Source organism: Semicossyphus pulcher, unplaced genomic scaffold (genome assembly GCF_022749685.1).
Source record: "Semicossyphus pulcher isolate SPU_LCO1_2020_fin unplaced genomic scaffold, fSemPul1.0.p SCAF_9, whole genome shotgun sequence".
NCBI classification, from domain to species: Eukaryota; Metazoa; Chordata; class Actinopteri; order Labriformes; family Labridae; genus Semicossyphus; species Semicossyphus pulcher.
The window spans coordinates 17,147,563-17,175,462 of record NW_027211770.1 but is presented as its reverse complement, the minus strand read 5'-3'; the positions used below and the strand labels follow the sequence as shown (position 1 = coordinate 17,175,462).

Sequence of the window (27,900 nt, the reverse complement as noted above, 5' to 3'; positions counted from 1 at the left end):
GGAGCACAAGACACAACACACTTAGAAAGGGGCGTATTAACAGCTGATTTGACTTATGATGTATGTTTTGGTTAAAATGTTTTAAATGACTGTTTTTTTAAAGGCTAATAAGGCTTGAAGGTAAGTATTGTTTTGAGGTAGTTTGGATTCTCTCAGGCTGCCACATGCTGTCGTGCAGCTGGCTTATCAAAAGTCAGCTTGTTTTTCTTATTTACACCACAAAGACTGCTCTGTTGACTTTTAAACATCTGGAGCTTACGTGGCCCAAGAGCCTCCCTCGAAGAAATCTCAGCAGTGGTAATTTGAAGGAAGTAGCTGGCCAGCTTTATACTGCCACTACAGGGATCAAACTAACAACCTGTTGATCATGCACAAAATAAGCATGTCAGCAACCAAACTAAATTGTTCCTCAGTACAAGATTATATAGCGGAAGGCATACAAACGCACACAGGACCTAGAGGAAGAAATTTAAAACGTGTAGTTAATGTGGCACAGACACCAAATCCATCTTCTGTTTGTGATCCCAGGAATAAGGTGCAAAGCAGCCCCACCAGATGGCGCAACAGACACTAACATTCATTCTCAGTCTTTGAACACAACATGAAAAAACATGACATCTGATAAAATTGTGCAATGTCAGAGCTGGGAATAATGTGGTTAAGCCAGTTGGGCCATGACTCTCATATAGCAGTGGGTTTACAGTGTGTGTTTGCATTCTGAAAACAGAACTGGAGTCCGTAGTTTTGGGCTTCTTGTGCTGGCATCTGGCAAGCCAAACTTTCACTTTAAGAAGGCGCGTCTACGCTGCAGTGTAGTGTGTTTATTACAATCCTTAAAGTGGCACATGGAAACCATAGCTGAGTCCTGCATGGCACACATCTAAACCTACAGATTCCGTCCGTCGTGCGTGAGGGAAAGCTTTGAGGAAACCGATACACGGAGTGTATTCCTGTAGCTGGCTCGACTATTTTTGTCTGTTTTTAGGAGCACCTTCAGTGTATGCGGCAGCGTGAGCTCCCACCGAAGCGCACGGAGAGCCGAGGATCCAGACGGACGGGTGGCGGTGGCGGACTGGCGGTGGTGGGCTCGGGAAGAGGCGAGACATGAAATAGTCACCGGTGACTAGTCAAAGGTGAAGCACATTGGGACGTGAGTGAAATGGAGGCACCGCCGCCGGGGACGAGCTGCTGTGAGCGCACCTTGGCCAAACGGGAGTAACCGAGCCGTGAAAGCGGGTGGGATGGCAGCATCCAGCAACTCCAGCCTCTCCGGTTCATCTCTGTCCTCTGGTAAGAGTTCACATAGACCAGACTCAAACTACACACTCAGAATTTACTAGTAGTAATAATAATTATAACTATAATATTGATAATAATAAATTATTTTGTTTAGGAGGTTATAATCTTGCGTGTTTTGACGTTAATTTGTATTGAATCAAACTTTTTTCATTATCTTGTATAAACATAGCAGCAGAAAATAACCTGAAATCATTTCTTCACCTGCATCTCACATGTGCATAATAAACATGACACAAACATATTATCATAGCAGCTTCCAGTGACTGCTGTGATTTAGGATCAATAATAAGTGACAATTATCACCATCTGTTGTATCTGGCTGCAGTGGTGGAAACACTAAAAGGAAAGGGCACCTTCCGTGTGCAGAGAGATTTTATGGTTGAGAGTGAGATGCAGTCAGCTTGACGTTGGGTTTGGATGTTATCATTAGATTGCCAATCATCTCCACAATTCCCTTACTGACTTTCCACTGGGTTGGCTTTGAGGATTATCTTTGGCCTGTGTAGTCTAACCAGTTTCCAAAAAGCAGCACGGGGCTGAGGCAATTTCTGACTGAAAAAAACCTCTAATATGCTTTGGTTCAGTGACGTATTACAGTTGATTCAGCTGCAGTGTGCACAAAACTCCAATCAAATCCTCTTTGCATAATGAAGCGCAGCTCAAACAGTGTTATATTATTGTTAGAATTTCAATTTGGGGGTTCAGTTTTTGCAGGATGAGAACAGAAAGTGGGTTAGCAGCTGTTAAAATACAGGCGTTGCATGCTCGTGTCCGCGTGTATCACAGTATGTATTGATAAAGCACGTTGCTCGTGTTTGCCAGGGTATAAAGTACAAACTCTACTATCACTGTGCTGTTTGATGTGGAAGCCTCACATGAGAAAACAAGATGAGAAACTGTGTGTGTGTGTGTGTGTGTGTGTGTAAAGGGAGAGGCTGTTTATAATACCAGCCTCAGCACTTTGGTTAATCTTTGCTTTTGGCACCAATATTTAACATTTCAACATCTAGAAAACATGTTGTGATACTTCCCCCCCCTTCAAAATAAAAGCGCATAGCATAACAGAGCTATATGTTTATTACAGGGTGAGGTATAGTCGACACAGTATTTGTTTTCCTCCGTTACTCTCTGCATCCTAACCACACCACACAGCAGAGTCACATTTCCCAAGCTCCTGCCCAACGGGAGGGAGGGACAGACAGTCGTTTTCAAGCTGATACAGCCCGTGGTAACCGCACGCTTCACAAAGCATTATCTCATGTGTGCCTTTCAGAAAGCAGTGGATTTACTGTTTGACCGCTGCTGCTTTAAGAGGAAAGTCTTTTCTTTCTGTGGCAGCGGAGGGTTGTCATTACTGTTGGGCTCTCAATATAATTATCAGAGGTTACAAGCTGTGCTGCTGCCAGGGATGGAGTGGTTGTCACAAGGGTATTATTATTTTCATGCAGAGCTCTTTGGCAGTCAGACACAACATTTGAATAATCTTGTCTATGAGGCATATGACTCAAAAAATGAATCTCGGCTCGGCGTCTGCTCCGTATTAGGTCGTGTGATCCAGCTCGGTGTTGTTATCTCCTCTAATGATAAGTGTCTGTTAATCTTGTTTGGAGGCTGTTGTTTGAGGGTAAGTGTGTAAATAAAGTTTATCCAGTGTCACTTATGGCAGCTTTTTGTGCTGATCTATGACAGTGGTAACAGTGATTAAATTATGGGAGCAAACGCTGATTTATTAATGTACTTCCTGCAAATTAAGGCAGCGACGGCATGTATATAAACCGTCTTGTGATATGCGGACTGGCATTGCCAAGCAGTCTACAACTGCAGCCTTAATACACAGGTGAAAATCCAACATATCTGAGGCCAGTCTGAAAAGATAACAGACAAGCTGAAACGATTGCACCACGATTGCAACACACAAGTAACCATTTCTTCTTTTAATTCCCTGGAAAGATATTTTCTGTATCGGGCAGATTCCTGCACATTCCTGGCACGAGCGGGCATGGAAGCATGCACTGTACCAGCAGCTCACCATTCGCCTGGCAGCTCCAGGACATAAAGCTTTGAAAATAAATTGAGGGATAGAGCATGAAAGTATGCCGTCAGCTTCGGGCTCTAAATGACAAAATTGGTCAGGGAGGCAGAATTACAGCCGTGTTTTACAGACGGGCTCGGCACAATCCTGCACATGTTTCTGGCAAACGCTGCAGTTCACCTCCAAGTCTTTCCACTACGTCTGTTCTTACCAGTGTAATTCATGTAGGACTGGATTTATGTCATGTATACTGACAAACTGAAATAATCTGCATGTTTTACAGGGAGAGGGGGGAGTTCATCCCCAGGGTATTTCTGTCCTGGCTTTACTCAGTGCTCAATCCTTTATTAATTACAACAACAGAGTCTCTCCATGGCACACTCACTGTCAGAATCAGATCACTAACATTAAAACTACACTTTTCTCTTATTTAAACTCGCCTACAATTCTTCTTAACAGCCACGGAGACCGGCCTAGTAACACACAAACACACTCCACACACTCTTACCTGCTCATATAATCTGTCAGGCAGGCGGCGTTGTGATGCTTGCTTTGGACAAGTTAAATACACAGATGGTCTCCCTGCTGCAGTTCTGCTGCATCCCGCTGACACAATAATGTGTGTGTGTGAGGGTCTATATGTGTCTGCAGGGTCGCATTCAACATCATGTGAATAAAGCAGGCTTTAAACGACATTGGGAGGAAAAATACATTGAATCAAGAGGTAATTTTCAAGTGTGTCAAATGGATAATTCCAACAGCCTGGTTTACAGTTTCAAGGTCTTTGTGGGCAGTTTTTGCACCAATAATAAGCATGATACCCTCCAAGCTCCAACCTTAGTAAAGTAGGTATTCAAAGGTTGTCATGAGTCAGCGTACACTCATGTAACTCATCCAGCAAGCTCAATGTTTGATCAGACTAACCGCAGCCCACTGGACTATTTTCTGCATATTTTAACAGATTTTCTTGTCCTAGTTTTAGCAGAGCGGAGAAACCTACACCTAACTAACACAGTCAAAATGCTGCGGTGAAACATGAGGTTGTGGTTGCAGCGCATCAATACAAACTCATCCTCATTACTTTGTCAATATCACAATAACAACAACCCGCAGGTCCTCAGAAGAGACAGGGATCACAGAGGATGACATTATTGCCCGCCCGGCTCACTCGTAGCCTGAAATGAAAGAAAAAAGGAGATGTACTGATAGAAGCAAAATACCACAAACTCATTCAGGTTCTGCCACTCAGACAGACACCCTGACGCGGACGAGCAGGTGGAAATAGAGCCTAGAAACGTCGCACGGCTGGTCTTAGACTGATTCACTTCCGCTGTCGCGTGTCAACCTTTAAAGCTGATGAGGTGATAGTGAAAACAGGTTTGAAAATGTGCCATGGTGCAGCTGTGTAGCTCTGTATGTTTGTAGATGCATCTTAAAGCCACATGTAGTATTAATAAGTAATCAGTTTAGGGAGGAGAAGATGGATCGCTTTAGTCCAGCATACATGTTCTTGTTTTGATCTGAAATACTGCCAGAAAATGACTCAACTGTTATGAGGTTTCTTTCTGTAGCGTCTCACCTGTCTCACTTTGTGTTTCACTCTTTCAAAACAGCATGTACTTGTTTCCCTTTGGCACAATCCGGGGTGCTAGAAAGAGAAATCCCTGCTCTCCAAATACTCCAAAAGCCTTTCCCTGTGTACACTGATGTGCAAACATTTCACGTACCCGGGTGCCAACGCTGAAAGTAATGTTTAGTAATATTTGTGTGTTTACCTGGCTGTTTTCTGCCTCTATAGAAAGGAAGCACTCCTGCCTGCCTGACAAATGTGCAGACACAACAGCGGCTGCATATTGTTGCAATATACAACAACAAATCAATGTCTGTGTGTTGTTGGGAAAGGGGAATGAAACATGATCAGCTTCATATATTACCTCTTTAAGTACTGTTTCACTGTCCATATGCAGTTAATGCATCAAGAGCAACACTACGTAATTACATTCCTTGTATTGATGCATTCTCTTTCTGCAGGTTTTTATAGCTATTTTTCAAAATAAAACTTGCTGAATAATTAGCTTTTAAGTCATGATTAATGACTTTGATTTATGTCGTTCTACCTGCATAGATGAGATCACTGCATGTCTACATCTGGCTTCTGCTCTACACATGCTGTTGTCACACATGCACTCGTTACACCTCAACACAAGTTCCTGTTTCATGGGCCGGAGTCGAATGTGCACAGATTCCGCAGCAGACGCTATCTCAGGAGAGAAAAAGTCTAAGGCCAGCTTCATCTTCATTCATCACATATTCTCTTTGTCACCAAAGCAAACACCCGCCGGTAATTATTTTATTGAATGCCTCTGACTGGTGAGTAATGGAGGGCAACACAATTAATAGATGTTTCTTCGGGGGGGAAGAGCCCTCTGGCTGCTCCAGAATCTTAAATTCTCCCTCATCATCAGACACTGTGCAGACTCTGAGCTACTTACACAATCTTTTTGATGTTCTCTTCCCTGTGTGTGTTTATGCGCGTGTGTCGTTCAGAGCGGGTTTGTACAGCGCAGCAGAATGTATTCGTGTGTGTGTGTGTGTGTTTTGTGCAAGTGTGTGCCAGTGTTTGCATCAGAATCGGCCGCTAAGAGCTCCCTCTCCTGAGCCGGAGCCGCTGCAGAATTCCAGACTGAAATGCCATTCGTCATTAAAATGAATCAGATTGAAAAGAGAATAGTTGGCAGCCCACCAGATGAAATCACATTCTTTAAACAAGCCGCAGTGGAATAAATCTTGCAGACTGTTGCCAGCGCAATACACAGTGACAAAGCCTCAGCGTTAGGACAATTCATTTTCTCAGGCAGCTTTGGCCACACATCAGCAAACAGAGGCTGAAGCCTTTTTATTTGTATTAGAGGGCAGACTTTATGCGGAGGGCATTTACTCTCAAAACACTCACTTCACATTTGAAACATCAACTCCATTATTCAGCATTTGATCATATGCACCTGCCTTGGCTTTCCTGTGCAAATATTTCAGCTACTTTTGAACTAATGAGAAGCAATGATGTTGCAACAAGCCTGCAGACGGCTGCAGAGAAAGCAATAATCTGATTGCCTTCTCCGTCCAGATTAATATAGCACAGAAATCTACAGGTTTTATGCACGACTTCAGCAGAACTCGTGCCCTAGATTTGACTCCGACAACTCATGAGGTTAAGTTTCACAATTCTGCTGCCCACATCCAACAAGTGCTCACTGGTTTTCACGCCCTCTCAGGTGTTTTTCACAGGGGTGTGGCGCTCGTCTGCCGAGGAGTGCAGAGGAATGTTTGATATGAGGAACATGTATCTTCTGGACCGACATGATTCATTGTGCACACAATCAGAAGAGTCTTTAGATGTGGCGCTGACGGTTTAATCAGCTATTAGACTTTGCAAAATTAATCTTTTATTGTCAGAGACGTGTCTGTACGTAGCATCACATTTTTACTGCTAAGCTAAATGATAGCATTAGTGGAAGGGTCTTTCTGTTGGGATATTTTAACAGAAATATTACAACATTATAGCTTTGTTTTTAACATAACATAGGAGCAATGTCTTTATTTTACTTTGAAGTCTGATGCTTGATGTTAGAATCAGTAGCTGCAAAAATCCTTGGCGACAGGGTCCAATTTGTTCATTTATTCGTCTCCTGGCCGTCGTCACTATAAAGGCTTGTTGCGGTCTGACATGTGGATCATTATTATAGTCGGAGTAAAAATATGCCGCACCATTTGTCTCACAATGAAGGCCAAGACCGTTTATTACATTACTGCCATTGTAGAACAGTCGCAACTTTTGCTTTACTTTTGAATTATTAAGTGACACGTTTTATTACAAGTCATTACTTTAGCCGCTCTGCACTACAGTAAATTGTCAGCTGCTGCAGGGCATTTACCTCATCACCTCTCTGACTCTTTTCAAGCTAATATAACAGCACACTTCATCATATATTCCAGGAGTGTGTTCACATGATCATAAATCAGGGACTACATTTCCCAGAGGAAGGTCTAACTGTGGGTGGTGGCGTCTAAATTGTGTTTACTTTTTGCTCATTTTGATTGGTGTTTTTGAACTCTTGCGTCAGGATTAGGGATGCACGATATTGGATTTTTTGTCAATATCCGATATGCCGATATTTTACAACTCATTTAGCCGATTACCGATACCGATATTTTTTTCCCGCACACCTAATGCAGAGATCATCAACTCTCTTCTGTATTGGGTTAAGAGTACAGTATAATGGTGATACTCTTATCACATTTGTTACAACGGTCGGGGTGACGGGTCTTGAGATGGTTAATCAAGTTTGTAGTGTTGAAAGACTTTGCCTTGGCTCCTCCTCGCATCACCGAAGCTGAGCAGTCATTGCAAATAGCAGTTTTGCTTTCTATTTCGGACACTTTGAAAAAACTTCCACACCACGGACATTTAGGCTTCTAACTCTCTCATGCTGCAGGTCGACACACGTGACGTCATCACGCTGCGCCGCACAGGTCTTCTTCGCATAGGGGACATTGCGCCGAGGTCGGGCATTTAATCAAGTATGCAGCAGCCCATTATTTTATAGGTTAATTAAATCGGCGGATATCGGCGTGTTGGCCGATACCGATAATGTGCCGATAATATTGTGCATCCCTAGTCAGGATACAGACAGGTTTTTATAGATCAGGTGTTCTGACATGACCTGGACATCTGTATGGATCCTGTCCTCGAGTCAGAGACACTGATTACAAGCGAATTCACTGGTGCATCTCAAGAGGCAGCTGCACAGTGTGAAGCCATATGCATAATTATAACAGAGATAAACAACAGTGACATAACCACAGTGAAGGGCTCACACTCCGCTGGGAACGGGAAAGAAATGGAGGTTTTAATGAGAGAGAGCAGGCCACAGTCTGTTAACACCACTAACAGAAACCTGTTTTATTTCTGTGTTTCACAGACCCTGAGGATTACCAGCCGCCCATATGGAAGTCATACTGTGAGTAATAATTCATTTTATATCCTGATAAGATACTTCTTACCTGACTTTGACCTTTAGCTTCTTTCTTTAAATACCAGCCCGCTTATTTAAGATCTATAAATAACAAAGAGACATGCTTCTATACTTGGAAGAATTGGGTTTAGTCGTACACAGTACAATTAGACACGCCACAGGTTCCAAAAGGCTCTGCACACGCATGCACACACTCGCCCACACAACACACTCACGCATGCACAAAATGCAAAGCAGCCGATTCCTGATCCGTGTGTAAAATGGGTTACCGTCACTGGGGAGAATAACATTTTCTACCTGCAAAGAGGCTCAGCCGAAATGGGGTCCTCACAACACCCACCTCATTATACGATGTTTTCATCATGTGGGTGGAAATGGGTTCACTCCACGGATTATATTTGGTGCATTTGGCAAAGCAGAGCACAAAGAAATTCACACTGTTACCATCCTGAGAGTGATTCCCGTTTAACCACTTGTGATGTATATTTATATATACCTTATCCCTGTAATTAAACTGCTTTTTCTGAATCTTCTCCTGAGTCCACTGGTCCTCTGCAGAGGTATTTTTAGAGCTCACCATGTCACAGGACTGGATGATGTCCAGATCTTGCTGGTTGGCTTAAGTCAGCCTGACAAAAACATGCAAATTCACAGTCGGGAGTCTTCCTTCCCTGCCTGGAAAATCTGCTGCAGCAACGACTTAGCTCACCCTCGCACAGTGACTTCTGTGCTGGTAGAAAGGAGAATGCACAGTCTTCAGTACTAATACACACCTTACAAGGTTAAAGCCTGCCTTAGAGTGTCTGTACTGCAGTATAAATCACTTAAGGCTGTTAAATCGCATGATTTTTACATTGAGTCTGGTTTGTCAAATCGAAGAAGACTTCTTATTGTTGTAAAGAAGGGAACTACACTCAGCTCCCGATTCTTCTCTCTATTCTAACAGACATCCTGGTAAACAGCAGCAGTGTGACATTTCTGTGCGGCTGCTGAGGTGTTTATGGTGATCACGCCGCTCACCACAAATCCCTCAATTCCATTTTCACCTTGCTTCACTGATTTACTTTGAGGTTCTCCAAATACTCTAAATATCTCACATGCAGAGAAGCTTTGATGTTTGTATTTATAAGTGCAAGTATTTGGGTGTTGCAGTCACCTAATGTGCACTTGTAAGTGAACCTGTAAGTGCACATTAGGTCTTAATTCACTCAGATGCATTGCAGATATATGGCTCCTGTCATAAAAACCCACTGACTGCTTAGCATAGCATATAACAGCTAATGCTTCCTTTTGCAGCGTGTTAGCTTTGCAGTGAGTGAGAGCCGTGGTCAGAAGATGGACTGTTAAGTGTTTGATTTCCTGTAGGGTGTATAAAAGCTGCACTGCACCATCGAGCTTCCTTTATCTCAAGTGTGTGTTGTTATCTTGTAAAACAGCTATAATAAATGCGTTTTCACAACTTGCATTGAGTCAGAGGGGCCTTAATTAACATGCATGTGCTTGGCCAACAGTGTACCAGCTCCAGCAGGAAGCCCCGAGACCAAAGAGGATCACATGTCCTCAGGAGGTCAGTGCATCTGCAATCCTGTGTACAATAGGCTGCTGTACTGGGCTGGAATTATTTGTGACACATAACAATACATAAAACATCATAATTGTTATCATAAAATTAGTTTATATAGCATATTCCATACTGAAATGTTCTCCACAAAAGTTAAAAAATGCACACCAAAAGGCAGATGCAAGATTTCTCAACATTAGAAACACAGTTTTCTCTCTTGTCACATGTGGTTAGGCACCTTTGCAAACTGAACCACCTGCTGCTCCCATTTATTTCTTTATAGAGTTTTTTTTCCCCTTACTTCAGAAGCCAGTCTACCAGACGACAGCCACGCTACGTCTCGCAAACTGAGTTTTCACTCGGGAAAACATTCGCTGAGCAGTGATTGAGCCTGGCAGCTGGAAAACCAGACCAATCAGTAACCTATGGAGAGTGACTCCTGTAGCTCACGCGTGTTTAAACTCTGTGGTGTTACTAGAGTTACAAAATCCAGTAAGATCCTGAGACTGGATGGTTTGTTCTTGGCCCTTAATTCGTTTAGAAATTAAATCTGGTGGTAATTTAGGAGAAAGTAAGCCTTTTTTCAGTGAATTCCCCATGTACGTTTGATAAGTGATTGGCCCAGGAAGTGGTTTGAGTGTAGGGAGGGTCTGAGCTGACATCTGTCTTAAGAAGAGAACTGCTAATCATCTGTTATCCAGGATAGGCTCAAAGTGTTTCAAGACTGTTCTAAAAGGGAATTCGGTCCTAATAAGTCTGTACCTTTGAATGTTATCCACTTGATTGGTCCAACTCAGATAAGATTAGCTTAAGATAATCTTAATACATTTCCAAGGTGGATTCTGACCCCACATTAGAACATTAGGGAAGTCTTCTACATATAACAGCAAGCAAAAACCTGCTTCAGTGCTCACAGGAGCGCCTGGCTGTTGTTTTAAGACCGTTTGGAAGACTGTAACAATTTACAGTTAAATAATGTAAGCAGCAGGAACACTTTGACAGCATAGAATTTATTCCCTCAGTCTTGTTGAAACAGCTTCCTATATGTGTTACTGCCCTCACTGAGAACTGTCACTCTTCTGTTGTGCAGCCTGTCAGAAAACATGATTCATCCTATTTTTATGATGATGATAAACCTGACAGTAGTGGGCTGGCTAGGCAGGATACGTTGCTACACATTATGCACAAAAAGATTTTTACATCTATTAGCATCTATTTTGATCATAAATGTGACTTTTCAAAGATATTGAGTTTTATACAACAGTTAGTTCTGACCAAGTAATCTGATTGGACAAGAGGCATTACATGAGTGCTGATAAAGAGAACATCACTGGGACTTGTCACTCGGTGTATCACTCCGCCTCAGCCAGGCGTTCTGAATACTGTTATTAACATTACAGCAGGCCGTGTAGCTGATCTCTGAATCACACAGCAGACTCTTATTTCACTGGTTGATGATCAATTAAAACAAACAGATAAATGTACATGATAAGAAACAGCTGATCTTGGTAACCTGTAGGCACAGAGTGCAGGAGAATGTTCGTGTTGCTTGGCAACAAGAGTTCAGTTTCAGTTAAGCTGTGGAACTAGTTGAGTTGGTGGAGCACAAAATAATCTGTTGTTGATTTTTACTATTTATTACTATTTGCTGCTTGTATAACTGTTGTATAAAAGCAATATCACACTCAAGATTGTGATGTTGTACTGAATATCAGCACGGCTGTGATTCGGTCGTAGACAACGTCACTCCCTCTCATGTGATATTGTTTAACTGTCATCTGCAAAAGTGTGTATATAGGCTAATACAAAATGTGAGGATTGACTTTCTTATTGTAATTTACAATGATTTATCTTTTATATTCTTTCATATTAACAATGCAGACACTACACATCTCGGCGCGACACAGTAACACACTGATAACTGATTCTTTGCAGCTGGCCGAGTCTCACCAGCTGTTTTCTGGCTCTGCCCGTACGTCATCTCCACACTCTGTGATTTGGCTTCATGGTTTGGTAGCTGAGAATAGACGTGGGGGCACAGATGGAGATAATCTGTCCTGTGGTGTAGAGTCCTTTATCTTTCACACGAGGCTGTAAGAACAATTTGCAAAGCCATTTAATTGAGCTTTCATATCATGCTGCTCCAGCTAACATGTCTACTTCTGTTTTACAGATGGAGAGCAGACCCAAATACTACGGCAGAGAGTGAGTGTAGCTTTTTTGAAATATTACTGGCAAGAACGTGGTTTCATTTTTTGTTATTACTTTCTTTTATTAGATGTGTTCAAGGCTTAAGTTAGTGGATGTGTATTTTTTTTGTGTCTTTTTGTTCCTTTGAAAAAAGCTGAAGCTTAGCGAAATGAAAATGTATTTGAGGATGAAATGCATGATTTTGTTATTACAGATTTCATGGCATGATTTCCCGAGAGTATGCAGATGAGCTGCTGGCAGGAGTGGAGGGTTCTTACCTCATCAGGGAGAGCCAAAGACAGCCAGGGTCACACACCTTGGCCTTAAGGTGATAACACAATCAGTATTCAGTGAAAGTCCTCCCTAAATCTCCAACACATCCTCATTTGACAATGCATCTCAATCCAGGTTTGGGCACCAGACCCTCAACTACAGATTGTTCTATGACGGGAAGCACTTTGTCGGGGAGAAGAGGTTTGAGTCGGTGCACGACCTCGTTACAGACGCCCTCATCACGCTCTACATCGAGACCAAGGCGGCGGAGTACATCGCCAAAATGACCACCAACCCCATCTACGAGCACCTCGGTTACACCTCGCTGCTTAAGGACAAGATGGTGCACAGGCTGAGCCGCGGCCGCATAGAACCACGCAGGGTCACCTTTCAGAGAGACGAGAGGGTGAGTTTTATGACTGTTTGTGTCACCACAACAATTCAGTATACAGTTTATTGTTTGTGAGTTTCAAGGTTATTTGAAGTGTACTGCAGAGTTTCAAAGTGAGAGGCTGTTTGAAAGGTGTTTAGGCATCTGCTTTGTAGATTTGTCCTTGAGCAAGACGAAGCTTCAGACTGCTGTTGTGAGCTGAAACAGTCAGTCAGTGGTTGACAGATAATTAGTCGTCAACAATTCTCAAATTCGGTTTCGCTCAGCGGTTTAAGCGAACACCCCATATTTCGAGGCATAGACCCTAACACAGCAGCCCAGGGTTACGACTCCGACCCTCGGCTATTTGCTGCATGTTATTCCCACTCTCGCTTCCCATATTTCTGACTCTGTCCACTCTTCTTAAAGGATCTTTTTTGTTTAAAGGATGAGTTCAACATTTTGTGAAATAGGCTCATTCAATTTCCTGCAGAGAGGTGAGTTGATCAGTAGTTTAATTTTTGCTACCGCCAGCAGCTGGTTGTCTTAAAGCTCCTGTGAAGAGTTTCTCGCTGGTTATGAAACAGACTGAAATTAATTCTGATTACTCTCTATGACCTGCACACACAAACCGACCATCAGCGACAAGATTGATTATTTTTTTATAGTTATTTTTAATGCCTGAAACCGCTGGTGGGGGTTAGGTGTCATACAAAGCGTAACTGCACGCTGCCTCTGTGAGTGAAACGACTGTTAAAGAAAGCAGGATGAGATTTTGTGTTAAAAAAAACCACTTAAGCATTAGCGCTGTGATGCGGGTTTTTCAGACCCGGGAAGACCCGCTTATAGATGCTGTCTCTTTAGTCTCTTTTCTGCTACGTCACTGTCTGACGTCACTGATCCGCCCGAAACAGGGTTAGCAAACAGGGAAGATGTTACAGTGGTTAGGTCTTTATTGTATCTATCACTCAGTCAGTCTGTTTATTAAACTCGGCGTTGACTAATTTGGAACGATGTTCGAGCGCTGCTCAGACGGAGACAGGTGGAATTTGTAGCTGGGATGACAAGGAGTCGCAGAAGTTACCGACAGAGCATAGCATCGCGTCGGAAAGGGGGCGGAGATTAGCATGTCAACACGGGTTTTGTGTTCCCATCAATGGCGATCAGAGCCGAGGCGATAATTACCCGGTTCTACTGCAGAATCATTTGACCCGGGTCTGAATGCTGATTGTAGCCTTTCTCATTAAGCAAAAAAGCCGGGTGTTAGCAGGTTTTTTGACCAGTGGGAAACGGCTTTAGCATAACAAGTAAACAATGGGAAACATTGTGCCTGCCTGTGTCCAAAGTAACAAACTAGCAGCAACTTTAAGGTTCATTAATTAATATATTATCGCATGTTTTTGTTTTTTTATCTGTCCAAAAACCAAAGTGTAAAAATTACATATTGGGTCAATTGAGTTATTTACATTAAGTTCTTTAATGTTGTTAGTTTTGCACATGCCCCATGAGCATGTCAGAAGCTGCATATCTCTTCAAATTTCTAATGATTAATTTGATTTTAATAACATTCATTTTTAGTTTGTTGAGTGTATACAACAATAAAAATCTACTTCATAACCATTATCTAACATACTAGAGACTAGTAACAAGTAAATCAAAATGTTAAGAGCTTAGTCATACAATGAGGATAAGTGTGCCTAAGAATTATGTACACAATAAAAAGATGTCTGTGAAGGTTCTCAGTTTCAGTACACTATAAAAAATATACTTAATAAAACCAGATTTAAAGGTTGTTAATCAGTACTTTTAGATTATTAAACAACCAGCCTTGAAAACTATTTTCAATTTGTTATCAAAAATCCTTAAAACTTAATTATCCTTCAAAAAGACTTACTAAAGATTACCCTTTATTCACACTAATACATCTCATTTAGAAAAAACCTTCATCTCAGTTCACTAGTTACTTAAATGCTACATTTCCCAGGCCCAGTGACACACACTGTATAATATTTTGATCTACTTCCATGCTGCTGAACATTTCAGTACATTCCCGGTGGGATGAGAGGACACTTTGTCCTGTGAGTGAGACGTTCATTCTCCCCATAGCCCCTGGGTGTGTTCACTGCTGCCACGCTTTGTTGCGTACTCTGAAAGGTAATGATGACCGAGGGGACTGGGACTTTGCTCTGCCTGCCGTGCATATCATACACACTCATCTTGGGTGAGACAAATTGCTCATTGTATTCATTGAGCTGTTGTTGGATTAAAGTCTGTGAATGATTTATCAATGAGGAAACAGGAACGTCTGTTTTCTTTCTTTAAAAGTATCCCTCCACTAGGGGGCAGTCTTATCTTGTTTCCTCCTCATTCTGGAGCACACAGATTCACACCCAGCTCTTTTTATTACCAATCATTTCTTGGTCTTTTCTTCTTCAGACATTCTTTCTTTTTATGATCTTTTATAATCCTCTTTGCTTGAAGGTGAGATTTAATGCTTTGTGGATACTTCAAAATGCCTACAGTTTGACAGTCCTTCAATGGGATACAAAAGACAGCTCTGTCAGCAGGAGCATCAGTTGCCGTGTTAATATCAGTCTTCAGTTTGGTTTTGTAACATGAGCCTTTAAAGCTGCAATTTTAACCTACTAGACATCTTTCAGTCAGTCAGTAGTCCATTGACAATATTCACATGGTGACTATTTTCCTCATACTCAGTGTGGGAAGCTCAAATGCTGGTATAATGCTGTGTTACAGGATGTTCGTCATATAAATGTAGAATAGATGGCAATTATTATCCAGAGGGATATTGGCAAATTTTCAAGTAAATACAACATATTTTATTTTATCTATTAGCTACCGTCAGACAACAGCTGATGTTAGTATACAACCACATCCTTGCTAACAGTAATCTTAGCTAGGAATATATGCCTTTTCTATCATATTGTACTACACTTTAAAAAGGTGTTTTTAGCATTCAGCCACCACCTAGCGAACAGTAATGTTAGCAAGGAATATATGCCTCTTCTGTTGTATCTTACTACACTTTAAAAATGAGTTTTTAGCATTCAGCCACCACCTAGCGAACAGTAATATTAGCTAGGAATATATGCCTTTTCTATCATATTGTACTACACTTTAAAAAGGTGTTTTTAGCATTCAGCCACCACCTAGCGAACAGTAATGTTAGCTAGGAATATATGCCTTTTCTATCATATTGTACTACACTTTAAAAAGGTACTTTTAGCATTCAGCCACTACCTAGCTAACGGTAATGTTAGCTAGGAAGTGGCTGAATGCTAAGGTTAGCTGTTGTCTGATAGTCGGTAGATAGATTGTTTGAACTTGAAATATGGCCACATTTCCCTCTGGTCTTTCAGTTGTTTATGAATCAAAAAAAGCTGAAGTTCATACAACTTAGAGACACAACACTATGATATTATAACAGCTTTTGAGCTTCCCATCCTGAGCATGATATCAGAGGAAAATGGCCGCTGTGTGAATGTGGTAAAAAGACTTAGTTTCATAAAACGTAATGCTACATGTGCCTCTGCTCACCTCTAGGAAGCCCTCGAGGCAGAGAACTCCCTTCATAAGCTCTCCAATGTATGTTTGCTTAACACACAGAGCTTTATTGAACAGTGTCACGCGCTGTTGCCCTCTGTTGGATTTGCAGCTTTGATGTTTGAAATTGTGCGGACTGCAGGCTCCGTTTAACCTCCATTTGGCAAGTGAATGTGGAGCACGTCTCTTATGTCACATTGTCAGTAATCTCAGTGCTTTTGACAAACTGATTTCATATTCCTCCTGCCAAGTTTTTCTACACGAGGATCTGAGTCAATGCCGGCTGTGATGTTCACACGCTGATGTCAGGCAGTGCTTGAATACCGCCTGCCAGTCACTTCTGAAAGAGTGAGAAAGGAGAGGAAAACTGTTCTCTGTCTGCTGCTCAAATGTTACGCGTCCAAGAAGCAGAGACCTGGCCTGATGGCTCAAATCTGTGGCTGCTTTTTGAACTTCATGTTTACCAATTACACAGCCGCGCCCGTGGGCATTACAGCCACAGAAGCTTCACTGTATAGTCAACATTCATGTGTATTTACTCAGTGTCAGGCTGATACCGCCATATTGCCGTGACTGCAAATTCTTGTGTAATTAAAATGCTCCCAGAAGGTGAGCGAGGGGGGGACACTTTACTCGACCTGTAGATCAACCTCCTGAGTCTCCTTCTCATTGCATGTGCAGGAATTTGCTCAGTGGTCAGAACCTCTGCCACATTCCTCCCGATACTCACCACGCTGGTTTACTCTGTGGAGCTGTCGACAGCCTGGTCGCCCGCATACCCTGGAAAGATTTCCAAAGACATTTTGGTGTTTCTTGTCAGGATAATTTCCTGTTCGGTACTGAGAGTGTCATGCCATAAAAATAGAAAAAAAACAGCCATTTAGGTCTTTGAGTTGCACTGTTTTCTAAGAGGACACGTCCAGTCGTTATTTATTCTCAGACAGAAAAATAGATCATTTTCAGTGTTCCTACTGAAGACAAAAGCAGCAATTTCTTCCACTTTTTAATAAAGGCAGATATCCTTGACCGCTCCACAGCATGTCCATTTATCTTTTTGTTCGACATGTTGTTAGAGCTGTTTTGTTTGTGGTGTGTGTAGCTGTATCCTGCTGTCTTACTGTGTCACTGCCCACTGTGCTGTTTGCCCACGAGTCCCACAAAAGGAATAAAAGAGCCAAGCCACTGAAAAGAAAGCAGGGCTTGTTGTGCGACCACCTTTTGTGTCCTTTTCTTCAGAGCTCTTCTTTAAGAGACAAGAAGCCATCTGCCTGCAGACAAAGAGGGCAGCCCTCGCCCACCCCCCCCTCCCTCCAGTCTCCTCGCAGGGCTAAAATACCTCCGAGTGGTCTATGCCTCATCTGTCCCTTCAGACTTAGCTGTAGAGCTGCATTGTATGGTATGGTATGTGTAGGTCTTTTGGAAGAATGTCAAGCACAATGACAAATATCTTCACCTGTCCTGTCACTCTGGCAGCGATCGGACAGTGAACTGTTGTCTGCAGACATCAGAGACAAAAAGAAAAAGCTGGTACACTAAAGGCCTGCAGCAGTTTTTACTTTGCTTTTGTGTCTGTACGTTGCCAATCCTTTATTTTATCTCAGCTTTGCAGTCGCCCTTTGGGTCTTTCGCGCTCCGCCTCACCACCCCGCTCTAACTTTACCATCACAAATCCAATGCTTTCTGGCGTTCTCACCTCTCTCCCTGCTCAGTAAACCAGTTGAACCTTATTTTTGTGATGAACTCTTGTGTTTCAGGCTAAAAACAAGAAGCTGTTTTTGGTAAACTCTTGCAGATATTTGTTGTTTGGCATGTAGCTGCCTCTGCTAAGTTCTTCATGCTTAATTAAAAAGGCAGACCGCCTTGTGTTGCTGTTATCTGGTTGTTTACAAGCAAAGCTAATAGGGACAAACTCGGCATAAATGTAGCAACAGCCCCCCACTGGCAAAATACTGTACGCCTGCAGACCTGCAAATGAGCTTCCTGCAGGATTTTACATGGATTTGGGCACTGTGGGATTATTCTCTGTGTACGGATTATGGAAGTAATCCCCCCCAATCCAAGTTGAGGGTCTGTCTCTGCTGGTCCTCTGAGACAGATGATTGTGATTGGCGGGAGGAGTCTGCAGCCAGAGTGTCTGGAAGAGCCAGTCTGGACGGCAGTTTGGGGAATTCCACCAGCCGCCTGTCATAGCTGGAGGTCGAGATCTGTTTGAGTTACGAGGGCACAGCAGAGAAGATCTTGGGTCAGCCTTTGTGTAGCCGAGTGACCCGTTTAGGTGCTGCCTGGGTGCTGCTGGCAGTCCACTTTTTATCTCCACTTAAGTGGAGTGGAGTGGGTCCTGAAGGCAGCGTGCTAATGGGAGAGTGCTGTGTGATATAAAGAGGGCGTCCGCACTATTGATCCTGCTTTACAGAGCTGATGAGCTGTGTGAAGTGGTCCTGACAGCTCTCAACCTCCTGGCCCCTCCCTGGCAGGGACCCTGTCCTCTCTCTCTCTTTCCTTTCTGGCCGTGTGAAAGAGGGCCATTGTGTGAGGCACACTCCTGCCCTCAGGCCGCCCACTGCCGATCCCGTCCCCCCCTGCTCTTCTAGCTTGTTTCTGTCGCTGAATTCAGAGCAGATGCAGAGCCAACCCCGCGCTGGCTGTCATCAGTCGCCCTCCTGGGTCAGAGGGGAGTGGAGCGTAGCTGCCGCCTCTGCGCTGGGCTGTTGCAGGCAGCGTCTGCTGCACGGCACCAAGGTCTCCCCTCCACATCTTTCCCCAGAGGAGATGGAGAGTCTGTGGGAACCTGAGCAGTTGAGCATGGAGGCTGAGGAAAACAAAGGAAGTTCAGGAGGGGAGTTGATCACCCACAAGGCGAAAAGACACGAGAGGAAGCGACAGGAGCTGCTGGCTTTGGCTCTGGGAGTCAAACTTGGGAGTAAAGGGACACTTCTGTGGAAGCCTATTAAACTGTTGGCCTCCTGTCCGCAGATCTCCTCCCCTCTGGTGCGACGGAGTGCCTTGAAGGATACACCCGAGAAGCAGTGCACCTATGAGAAGAATCACAACTTCAAGGTGAGAAGGTTTTTATTCTTCCACAAAGCACAAACACGATTCTGTTTGCTATTAAAGTTTGTGCAGTGCTAAGATAAATGCATTTACAGATGTGGTTTTGCCTCACATGTTTGCCTGCCAACTTCATAGACCAAAATGTGTGTGTTGTGTCAATGTGAACACGTGCAGCTGACACCCATATGCACTGAGGGGAAGTAATGGACACACTCTCCACAGCCCATTAACAGCCGGGCACATTGATTTTAAAGCTCTTCGATCCATTTTAGTTTGAGGCTGCTCATTTTTGTAAAAGCAGTTGAAAAGTGTTGTAGAGCCCACTCTTGTCTCACACAGGCAGTGTAAGTGCATCGCACACTGTGGACGTGTAATGGAGGCATTTAAAAACACAAAGCAGAATATGGGGGATACTTTGCCCCTGGGCTGCTCCACATTCTTGCAATTGTATCTTCGGTTTCAGTTACCCGGCTGGTTCTAATGACCCCCAGCTTTTTGTGTGCTCCCCTTTGAAAAAGAACAAAAAAACCATCCACTCACCACCTGCCGTCTGCCCCCCTCACTCATCACTCTACCTATTCACAGTCAGGTGTGTGTGTGGCTCCATTTGCCATCTTATCTGTGTGTTTCAGGGTGAATGGTGGCTGTACATCTGTTATTTGACTGGCAGGCTCGCCTCTGCGCTTGCCTGCATGTATCCGATTGCCCGGCAGCAGATGCCAGACACATTATTGTAAATCCTTTAATCTGCCTTGTATATACAAATGCTCTCATTTGGCGAGGGGGGTCCCATCCGCTGTAGCTGTGGATCAAAATGTAAGCTCCATCCAGGACATCAAAAGGGAGCGTCTCCAGTTTGGACTGGACCGTGGAATGACTTGCAGTTTGTGTGTGTGTATAACAATGTCTTCTCTCACCACAGGTACACACCTTCAGAGGGCCGCACTGGTGCGAGTACTGTGCCAACTTCATGTGGGGCCTCATCGCACAGGGTGTCCGCTGCTCAGGTAACTGCGCACTCAAACATCTAAATTGCATGTCATGGATTACACACAGAATGTCTCATAAGTCTTGGATTACACAAGCGGTGTACGATCTGTGGCTGACACTGTCCTGTCACGGATGTTCCAGTTGCATAAGTGTTTTCCACTTTTCATTGGTGGTTTGATGATGTCATGTTTCATGGTTCTTTTTTCTTTTATATCTGTGACAAACAAGTTTAAAACATCCTGTCGGTGATTAACTAAAACATTCTGGAGGAAAACCCAGAGAGGCACCAGCACCTCTGATGTTTTAATGCTGTCATTCTTTTTTAAAATCTAGAATATTTCATCGCATTCATGCCAAAATAAAAGGCAGCAAGATGATTTTCCACGCTGTTTTCTAATTCCCTTATAACAGCAAAGAAAAGCCATGTGACTCAGTGTGCTCACCGCACTTTAATCCATGAGTCAGTTGTTTTTCTGTCAATAGAAATCATTCCAAATAATAAATAAAAGTGTTATGATTATATCTAAGTGATGTGGTACAACTGAAATCGTTAAATATTTTGTTATTGTTCGCCAGATATAGCAGCAGAACTAATCGATGATCGCGTACAAGAGTTCAGTTGAATGTTGAAGGCCTCGCTGGTCACAAGATTCCTCCTCTCGAACACACAGCCCTGAAACTGATGTGCACATCAGTGGACTCGCTCGCTTTCTCCCTGAACAGACTGTTTGTTGTTGAGACATTTGCCCTGCTGATAAGCCAGAGGCGAACACTGGTATCATCAGACACCTCATGTGCTGTGGGAAAAACAGGAGAGACTTTTTTTTGTCCTCACTCTCTCCCCCTATAGCGTCTTATTTTTCTTTCTTCTATATCAGCTTCTGAACTGTTTTTGCGAGCGCCGACCGAGAGCGAAGACCCCAATCAGCCACCCGGTGTAAGCGTCGCTCAGGCAGTAAAAACGTCTGTGTGATGGACGATTCCAGTCAGACAACCATCTAAAAAGTGCAGCTCCTTTAAAACCTTCATCCCCAGCTGTACCGCCACACAAGCAGGAGCACGTCTCACACATATTCAGCTGCCCAGCACACTAAAAGTACAACAAGAACCGCCGCCCATGCTGCCATGTTTGCTGTTATCTACCTTTTTTGCGCAGTGCACCGAGACAGCTTAGCGGCTGCTGCTCTGTCTGACAGCGCAGTTCATCACAGAGTCTGGGAAACCTTTTCAAACAGCTGTCCTGAGCCTGCTGTGAATGTCGTGTTATCATCGGTCTGAGACTAATCTCTTTCATTCTCTGTTTATCTCCCTCTTGCTCTGCAGATTGCGGGCTGAATGTACACAAACAGTGCTCCAAACTGGTTCCCAGCGACTGCATGCCGGACCTGCGCAGGATAAAGAAAGTGTTCAGCTGTGACCTCACCACGCTGGTCAAAGCTCACAACACGACACGGCCCATGGTGGTGGACATGTGTATTCAGGAGATAGAGCTCAGAGGTAGAGTGGGATTAATAGGTGTTAAAATTAAACAATCACTCAGTATAGTATATTAAACGCGTACCGCAAACATTCATGTATTCTGCAGCTGCTAGTTTGCAGCAATTAGAAGTATAATGTATCCCTTTGTTTCAAGAAAAAGGGGCCTAAATTTGATGGGAGGTACAAATAAAGTCCCTAAAAAACTACGTTTCCCACTGTTTTGTTTCAGGTATGAAATCTGAAGGTCTCTACCGAGTGTCTGGCTTCTCAGAGCACATAGAGGACGTGAGGCTCTCCTTTGACCGAGGTTTGTTGACACCACATTTCTGTGCCCCAGGATCTAGGTCTCTGAGGTTTTGGTTCATGGGTTTAAAACCTAATAGAGATGCTTGTTTCAGCATGACAAAACACTCTCAGTTATTACGTGACGCACACCAGAACGTTCAGCTCCGATTTATGATTGCATCTAAATACGACATTACATGCCCGTCATAGATTTCCTGTCTTCCATGAACAGATGGTGAAAAGGCTGACATCAGTGCCAGTGCCTATGCAGACATCAACATCATCGCTGGTGCTTTGAAGCTCTACTTAAGAGACCTTCCCATTCCAGTCATTACGTTCGACTTGTACTCCAAATTTATTCAAGCTGCAAGTAAGTGCTGCTCCACTCCTGGCTATTCCACTAGTGTCACCAGTCTCCTGCCGTTCTCTGATACTTATCGTGTTATTCATGTCATGTAGAAAATCCAAATGCTGAATCCAGACTGGAGGCCATCCACGAGAGTTTGCTGCAGCTTCCCCCCGCCCACTATGAGACCCTGCGTTACCTGATGGCTCATTTGAAGAGGTCAGTACCCACACACAGGTCATCAAAACAAGCTCTGATTTAAAGTTTATGGCTTAAAATGTTCCATATTTCTTGTAATCACTACAAATCCCTTGAAAAGATCAAAACCAACAATATCGTGACTGTTAAGAAATCTTGCATGCATGACCACAGCTTGATTATCTTCCTTTTTAACATTACTTTCTGCACCACAGGCTGGGTACAGATCATAAATGTCATAAATACTCAATACAACTAGTGCTCAGTATAACTTGTATCTTCATCCCCAGATGAAAATAGTCCCAAGAATGTAACAGTTTACTCCTGTTAGGATAAAATTTGCTGAGAGAAGAAGAGTGTACAGCTGTTTTAGGAAGTGCCACAGTAAGAGTACAGAGGTCTGTTATTGAGAGCACATGATCATTGTTGCTTTTGGCCTTTTTATAAGGGGATAATTGAATAATGATGACGCAGAAAGAAAACCACATTAAAATATGTTGCTGCATTTGTATTATCTTTCTGCGACTGTCCTTACAGACTCGTTACCTCTGTCCTGTTTTGCAGGGTGACACTGTTCGAAAAGGACAATTTAATGAATGCTGAGAACCTGGGGATTGTCTTCGGTCCGACACTTATGCAGCCGACGGAGCTGAACGCCTTGACAACCCTGAATGACATGAGGCAGCAGAAACTAGTGGTGCAGCTCATGATCGAGCACGAAGATGTCTTATTCTGAGGACCGAGGCGTGCAGGCCTTTTCACAGACACGAAGGACAATATTTATTCTGTCAAAGAGGAAATTCAAGCCACCTTGATTCTGATGAAGTTTCTGAACACTTTGTAATCAAAAGAACTTGAAACGCTTCTCTCTCGCATGACTGTTTTAGTTGAAGTTTGTTTAGTGTTGACATTGTCTTGTTGCTGTATGTTTTGGGTTTTCAGAGTCAGCCAAGACCATCAATTTTTTATTAGGAAAGGATCCAGTATTTTAACTACCTACAGTGCTGTTCCCTCCTCTCTTTAGTTTGAAGCCTACCTGGTGTAGACTCAGTCATGACAGCGCTGTGTGAGATCTGCCTCAGGCAGGGTGTCAATCAGTGAAAGTCTGATGCTGTGTAAACCGAGCCTCACAGCAGCAAAGCCGGCGTTCCCACATGACGCGTGAGCTCATTGTGATTTCAGTGGGAATGCTGGTAAAAACTTAATTGTCCATTAAATCAGATCATGTAATGATCAGTATTTTAACTGTGTACTAAAACATGAGAGATGAGACAATTGGGCGCTCATGAAGCACTTTTTTGCAACAAGTGTACAGATTTATTTTGTAAAGATGTTTATTTTTGTCTTTTAATCTGCATCATGTTCTGTTGTCACATTAATATATACTGTTGAAATGATGTCTGTTGAATTGATGTCTGAATATAAAACTGTTCACAGGAGAAAAGCAGAGTCGGAACAGAGAAAGTTTGTGGCTGTACCGTTTTCATTTGCACTGTGCTCAGTGTTATGATGAGGAATACATGCGTGGGCTCTATTCATTATAATTCACGTCATACTGCAGACTGTGCAACACATGAGTAAAGCTCCTCTGCACACATGATTGTTGCCAGTTTTGTAGTATTTCTGTTTACATGCTGTAATCTGGGATATTTTCAAGTGAAAAACAAGATCTGGGCCCTTTTTTCCTTTTTGTATGCCAGTAACATCGCTCAGAGCGGCTGCAGTGGCCTTTCGCTTCACAAAGCCATAGAAGTGAACAGTCATCCTTTAGCCGTGCTGAGCGTGTTTCTCTCATGTTTAATGTGATTCTTTCTATAAATCCATTTTATCAAAATGTATTTTTGTGACGGTTGCAATTAAAATGTAATTTATCAAATGATTTATTAAAGGAGAGAAAACTTATAGTTATAGTCTGACCTGTTTCTCGCAATGATCACATCTTGCCTCAGTGTGAGAGCTCTGGAGGAGGTTCAGTCAGAATAGAGGCCCATCCCTGTGTTGGTGCTGATTGCTTGTAGCCTGAGGCTCAGTGAATCACAGGTATGTGGTGTACAACCATTTTTTATCTTGTGACAGCTAATGCTAAATGCCAGATTTTTTTTTTTTTACCCTGAAGGCCTCATCTAATATTTAAACTCTGCCTTGCCGTATACACCTTCGCTCTCCTCCAGTTTTACCTGTAGGTGTGGTAAGCTTGGTGGAATTTTGCCAGAGAGCACATGAACTGCAGAGTTAACACGAAGCTGCACCATCACACTCTGGGTTGCTTCTCTGAAATATTTCTGTGGTTTCTAAGAATATCACAGTGCATGTCAGCCTTCATTAGAATGACATGTTAGCAGGAAAAGGTTGCAAAACAATAATAGCATTCTTTCTCCCACCTCTTTTTCTTCTTTTTCTCAAGTATTGTAAATCGAACAGTCAAATTAGGGACTAAAAAAAGCAACCAACGTGTACACTCTACACTCCTGTATAACTCACTTATGGTGGAATTGTCATGCACTTCTATAACAGGACATTGTGTGTCTTAGGCTAATACTCAATTCATACTCCTAGCATGTGATGCTGGTAAATGCTTGTTGGTAGTCTTTACTGTTAAGAGGGAAAAGACGTTGCATCCTCTTCTATCTAAACTTCATATATTCATTGTCAGGATTCACTGAAATCTTACAGAGCTTTCATTTGTATGGTTTAAACAAAAAAAAATTGACTGAGAGCTCTGACAGCTATCACACATTATTTCTTTAATCTCTAAAACCTTGTGCTTTCTCTTGATGCTGCCTGCTGTTTGATCAGTGAGCCACAGGTTGCTTCTGCTCTGCCTGTTATGGGGTTGCCTGTTGAGATACTCTGCAGTTGTTTTACGTCTTAGATTATATTTAGTTTAACAAGTCAAGTTAAATTGACATTCTTTTCAGTAAGGAAGTCCCTCCATCCCTCCATAGAGTCACTTATCATTACAAGGAATCATTACATATAGGAAGCTATGTGGACTCACATGATGTTTGACATACAATGAGTGTATTTACAGAGCTACGAGTTTGACAAGTCGTTCACTGATGTCAGAGGGAGGTTTTCCCCTCCTGGTTATGGTTTGTTCTCAAATCACATAAATGTTGACACAGTTTTGCATTTAGATATGTTTTTAAGGAGCATGTCTGATTGTAAGTTATTCACAGTAAAACATACATTTTGGAAACCACTAAGGGTGGTAAGACTGAAGGTCTTATGTATGAAATATATGAATAGAAATGAAATGTTATTCCTTGAAGCCATAACAGAACATTTGGATTATTCATCACTACAAGTAGCAGAAAGCCTGCAATATAAACCCACTCCGTCCTTTTCCATGAGTCACACCTCAATGACATGAAATGGTATGTGTGACTGCACTCTCCTTTTGATCCTTCAGTCCCTTTAGTCTTTCAATAACAGAATGAAATGCAGAAACTGAAATACAAAGACCACTGACTGAATGTTGTTGTTTTTTGAAACTTGATGATATTTAAGGACAACACAAAAGTGTAGGACAAGACTGCCCTCTAGTGATTAATGATGACATGCACAGAGAAAAACTACATCATCCAGCATGACATCACCAAGGTTCAGTTTTAAACACATTTCAAAGGTAAAAAATATCAATGCACATGAAGTTCTGTTAAATTCAACATTTATTCAATACTGCAGCCTTAATACAACTTTGGTGACATTGTCAGTGCTTGAAGAACAGAGATGCAAATAAGTTATGGATATCATCTCCTTAAAGGTACAAAAAGAAATGTAATGGATGTTTAACCAAAAGTGAGAACATATTGTTCGAATGCAAAAAAGTTTGAAATGAAATTGAACTTGAAATGCTTATTTCCATCATGGCTGACCTTGTTAAAGTTGGTTAAGTGTTGACAGCAAAAGTCCTTGTAAAACAGCCCGGTAACTAATTCACAGTTCCTCATCGGATAATTGTGATTGAAGTTCAGGAAACAAACAACGGCACTAGTTTAAAAAGTAGTTGAAATCAGAGCTCATCATGTTGATAGGTGAATTCCCTCGCAGATATAAAACCATCTTTATCTTCATCCTCGTTTTTAAAGATGTCATCAACCATCACTTCATGATGTGTGTCATTCGGTGAGTATCCATGTTTCTGGAATTCTTTTTTCAGGTACTCTTTCACCTGCATGGCACACAGATGGATAATGACATTCAACTATAGACACATTATATGTATACATTTTAATATATGCATTCTTCATACAAAGAACAGCAGCTTAAAAGAATTTCACACCTCCAGTCTGGAGAGCTTCCAGTCATCATTGAGATCCATCTCCCGGAAAGAGTCATGTGACCTGGGACCATTTTGGATGTCCATGAGCTCGATGTCAAAAATTAAGGTGCTGCTTGGAGGGATCTTTCCTGTTAACAAACATTCAGGTAAAAGTAGCTCAGATTTGATGCAATCCTTTCTAAAATGTATTTTTTGTATGAAGGCCTATGTTACCTTTTCCTTCCTTGCCATAAGCCAGAGATGGAGGGATGGTCAGTTTCCTGCGCTCTCCTGTGCACATGTCCTGCAGACCCTTATCCCAACCTTTGAGCACCTCTTTCATCCCCAGAGTGAACCATACTGGATTTTTATCCCCATCTTTGCGGCTGCCAAGAGTCACAAAGATCCATCACAGTTTTCTTAGAGAAAGAAGAGTTCAGTAAACACAGAATTGATATCACAAATCTGTACAGTAAGGGTTGAATGGTTGCCACCTAACTGACATTGCAGATACACTGACAAGTGGTTGACTGAAGCATAGTGTAGTCCATCGAACATATACTTTACATATAATGAGTTTTACAGCTAAGTGACCCCAAAGTAACTTTTCCTGAAAACATTATACAGCAGTGCATGCAGCATTATTACAGTTTCAAGCGACAATTTACCTTGAATGAAAAATGGTGCCATTGCTCTCCAAGAATCCGTCGTAATGAACAAGAAGCATGTCTCCATATTTTGACTTACGGTAACACATGAAGGGTTTGTCTATAACTTCAATTTTCACCTCTGGCTCGGGCAGTTTCCTCCCAGTTACAAGTACAAAAAGTGAGGGCAATATCGAACAAATAGTAAAAAGAAACATTTTGACAAACAATCACTCACTTTCTCACAAAAAACTAATTTCAATGTTTCCGTAGGATAGAGGACCTAAAAATAAATACATGGCAGGAATGCAAACTACGTGG

At 42.5% G+C, this 27,900-nt stretch overlaps 2 protein-coding genes across 2 annotated transcripts; one reads left to right on the top strand and one right to left on the bottom strand.

Moving 5' to 3' along the window:
- The first annotated feature begins 705 nt into the window (after positions 1-705).
- chn2 (chimerin 2) lies at positions 706-24,570 on the top strand. Its single transcript, XM_069656724.1, has 13 exons — positions 706-1,290; positions 8,311-8,349; positions 9,876-9,931; positions 12,099-12,130; positions 12,330-12,443; positions 12,524-12,794; positions 19,293-19,376; positions 20,293-20,377; positions 21,684-21,857; positions 22,069-22,146; positions 22,357-22,494; positions 22,584-22,689; positions 23,233-24,570. The coding sequence occupies exons 1-13, from the start codon at positions 1,242-1,244 to the stop codon at positions 23,402-23,404; spliced, it is 1,398 nt and encodes a 465-aa protein (XP_069512825.1). The 5' UTR covers positions 706-1,241; the 3' UTR covers positions 23,405-24,570.
- A 1,778-nt stretch (positions 24,571-26,348) lies between these two features.
- Positions 26,349-27,868, bottom strand: fkbp14 (FKBP prolyl isomerase 14). Its single transcript, XM_069656860.1, has 4 exons — positions 27,601-27,868; positions 27,167-27,318; positions 26,954-27,081; positions 26,349-26,842 (listed from the first exon to the last, which is right to left on the bottom strand). Exons 1-4 carry the CDS (start codon positions 27,795-27,797, stop codon positions 26,684-26,686), a joined length of 636 nt encoding a protein of 211 aa, XP_069512961.1. The 5' UTR covers positions 27,798-27,868; the 3' UTR covers positions 26,349-26,683.
- Positions 27,869-27,900: the final 32 nt, after the last annotated feature.

Coding starts and splice junctions, on each gene's coding strand:
- chn2 (XM_069656724.1), top strand. CDS start 1,242: ATGGCAGCATCCAGCAACTCCAGCCTCTCCGGTTCATCTCTGTCCTCT. Junction 19,377..20,292: donor AGAAGAATCACAACTTCAAG/GTGAGAAGGTTT, acceptor CTCTCACCACAG/GTACACACCTTCAGAGGGCC. Junction 22,147..22,356: donor GAGGCTCTCCTTTGACCGAG/GTTTGTTGACAC, acceptor TTCCATGAACAG/ATGGTGAAAAGGCTGACATC.
- fkbp14 (XM_069656860.1), bottom strand. CDS start 27,797: ATGTTTCTTTTTACTATTTGTTCGATATTGCCCTCACTTTTTGTACTT. Junction 27,319..27,600: donor GGCACCATTTTTCATTCAAG/GTAAATTGTCGC, acceptor GACTCTTGGCAG/CCGCAAAGATGGGGATAAAA. Junction 27,082..27,166: donor TTATGGCAAGGAAGGAAAAG/GTAACATAGGCC, acceptor GTTTGTTAACAG/GAAAGATCCCTCCAAGCAGC.